Source organism: Primulina tabacum, chromosome 5 (assembly GCF_025594145.1).
Source record: "Primulina tabacum isolate GXHZ01 chromosome 5, ASM2559414v2, whole genome shotgun sequence".
In the NCBI taxonomy this organism is placed as follows: domain Eukaryota; kingdom Viridiplantae; phylum Streptophyta; class Magnoliopsida; order Lamiales; family Gesneriaceae; genus Primulina; species Primulina tabacum.
This window is the reverse complement of record NC_134554.1, coordinates 18,205,705-18,207,736: the sequence shown is the minus strand read 5'-3', so window position 1 is coordinate 18,207,736 and position 2,032 is coordinate 18,205,705. Positions and strand designations below refer to the sequence as shown.

The 2,032-nt window shown below is 39.4% G+C and overlaps 1 protein-coding gene across 1 annotated transcript; it reads right to left on the bottom strand.

Moving 5' to 3' along the window:
* Positions 1-599: 599 nt before the first annotated feature.
* Positions 600-2,032, bottom strand: LOC142544904 (heat stress transcription factor B-4-like). The gene is given in 3 exon segments (XM_075651927.1): positions 600-1,088; positions 1,091-1,496; positions 1,614-2,032. Coding segments are annotated over 3 exon segments (1,098 nt in total). The 5' UTR covers positions 1,863-2,032; the 3' UTR covers positions 600-645.

Here is a 2,032-nt window from a genome sequence, read left to right as displayed (position 1 = left end):
AAGCATAGATGTATTAGATCCGATGATAATGATTAATCATATATATGTATATATATAGATTACAACCTTATTTATAGAAAATTCAAGAAACGTACGAGTAACTCTTGGAGATATGGTCATACATGTACGTATGATAGATTAATGAAGAGAAGACAAATCCCAGAAGAAAAAAGAAAAAGCTCCAGCTTCAGCCTCTTAGCTCTCTCTCCCTCTTTTTTTCATGTTTGCATTAATTTGTCTGACTGAATTGTTCAGATAACAAAACCGGAAAGAGAGGCAAAAGGTCAAGGAGAAAAAGAACAGTTCTGGTCCAATTATGGAGGATAAATTAAATGCTGCAAACAGAAATAATTAATCTGAAAAGAAACTTAGAAAACTAATTAATTAAAGAGTAAAAAAGACACGATGTTTGAGTTTGAGGGATTTTGAAGCTGATTAATTCAATCTAAACAAAAACCAGCCTGCATCAACGGCTGGGGAAATATACACAACACGTACGCACAAAGGGATATGTATTTTCTGATGATAACTTCTAGTTCTAACAGATGGGCTAAACAAAGACTAAAACGTAGAAAATATTAAAGAGAGAACATAAGATGGACAAAATCTTGAGATTTAGCACTAATCTTAAATGGGTCAGATGAGTTAACATGGAGGCATGAGATTCAATCCTAAATCATCTTTTTCGAGAACCAGTCTGGCCTTGTTTGTCTCCATCGAAGAACTGTATTCTGGGTGCAATCTTTTCTTGGAATGCAGCGGCACACCGAAAAGTTTTGTTCTACTGTGTTCATTTTCGTTGTGAATGGTCACATCGGGGTGAGAAATCTTGCTTGGAGGAGAAGAGGAGTTGAAGTTAATGGATCCCAAATATGCATTACCTTGGTGGGCGTTTGATGCCATTTGGCTGTACCCAATGAGCTGATTCAGTGGCTTTTGCAGCATTGATGAGCCGCCGCCATTAAAGGGATTCGTTGCAGAAGAAGATTTTGCTGAGTTGAGGAAAAATGAGGAATGATAGGAGCTGCTTGGAGCCACTGGTTTCACATGGTTCTGCACAAAATATATAATATCGTTGTATAATTTTTCATGTGGGTTAGCTCAGATACAAGCACGGTGTTGTTTCTTCTGAGCCTCTCATTGTCTTCAGAAAGTGAAATAAACGAGCTGCTGTACAAGGGGTTTCCGCCGCAGGTCGCGACGTTGGTCACGGCGGAGCTGCTACAATTTGGGGAGGCAACTGGCGGGGAGTCACACCAAGTGTTTGGTTTCTGTTCATCGGAGTCCGGTGGCGATATGCTATCTGGGCTAGAGTAGGGGAAGAAACTCTGGCCATTGATGGAATGGTGGCCGAGAGATGGGTGGTGATGGTTAAGGGACACTTGCGGCGGCTGAGACGTCTTCCTCCGGTGGATCTCACACAACAAATGCTTTTCACCCTTCTTGAAATACTCATTCGCAAACTCCCATCTGTCTGGTACAATCTTCCGAAAACCCTAGTTTCATCATCATTTCACCAGGATTCACAAGAAAAAAAAAAAGGAAAAAAAAACCCAAATCAGAAAATCATCATTTCATGCACAGATCATAAATCCCACAAAACACAAACTCACATAGGTGTTGAGCTGACGAACGAAGCTGGAGAAATTGTTGTGCTTGAAATAGTTAGGAAGAAGATCTCGAGCAAACTCCGGCGGACGCCAGACGACAAAAGTTGCATCATCTTCACCCCAAGAAACAATGTGATCCGTGTTGGGATCATCAACGAGCTGATAAGTTTTGGTCAAAAATGGAGCCGGGACAGATTTGTGAGAATCCAAGGATAAGAGAATCCCTTCACAGTTATCCAGCATCAAGTCCATGGAAAATCCAAGAAAATAAGCCAAACTTTCTTGAAAAATAATATATTCTATAAGAATGAAGGTTTCGAATTTGAAGAGTGGGAGTGAAGTTGATTTGTATATAATTTTTTTTTGGGTTTTCAATAAGAAAATAAAAAAAAATTATACTATTTAATTACCATGAAGACCTC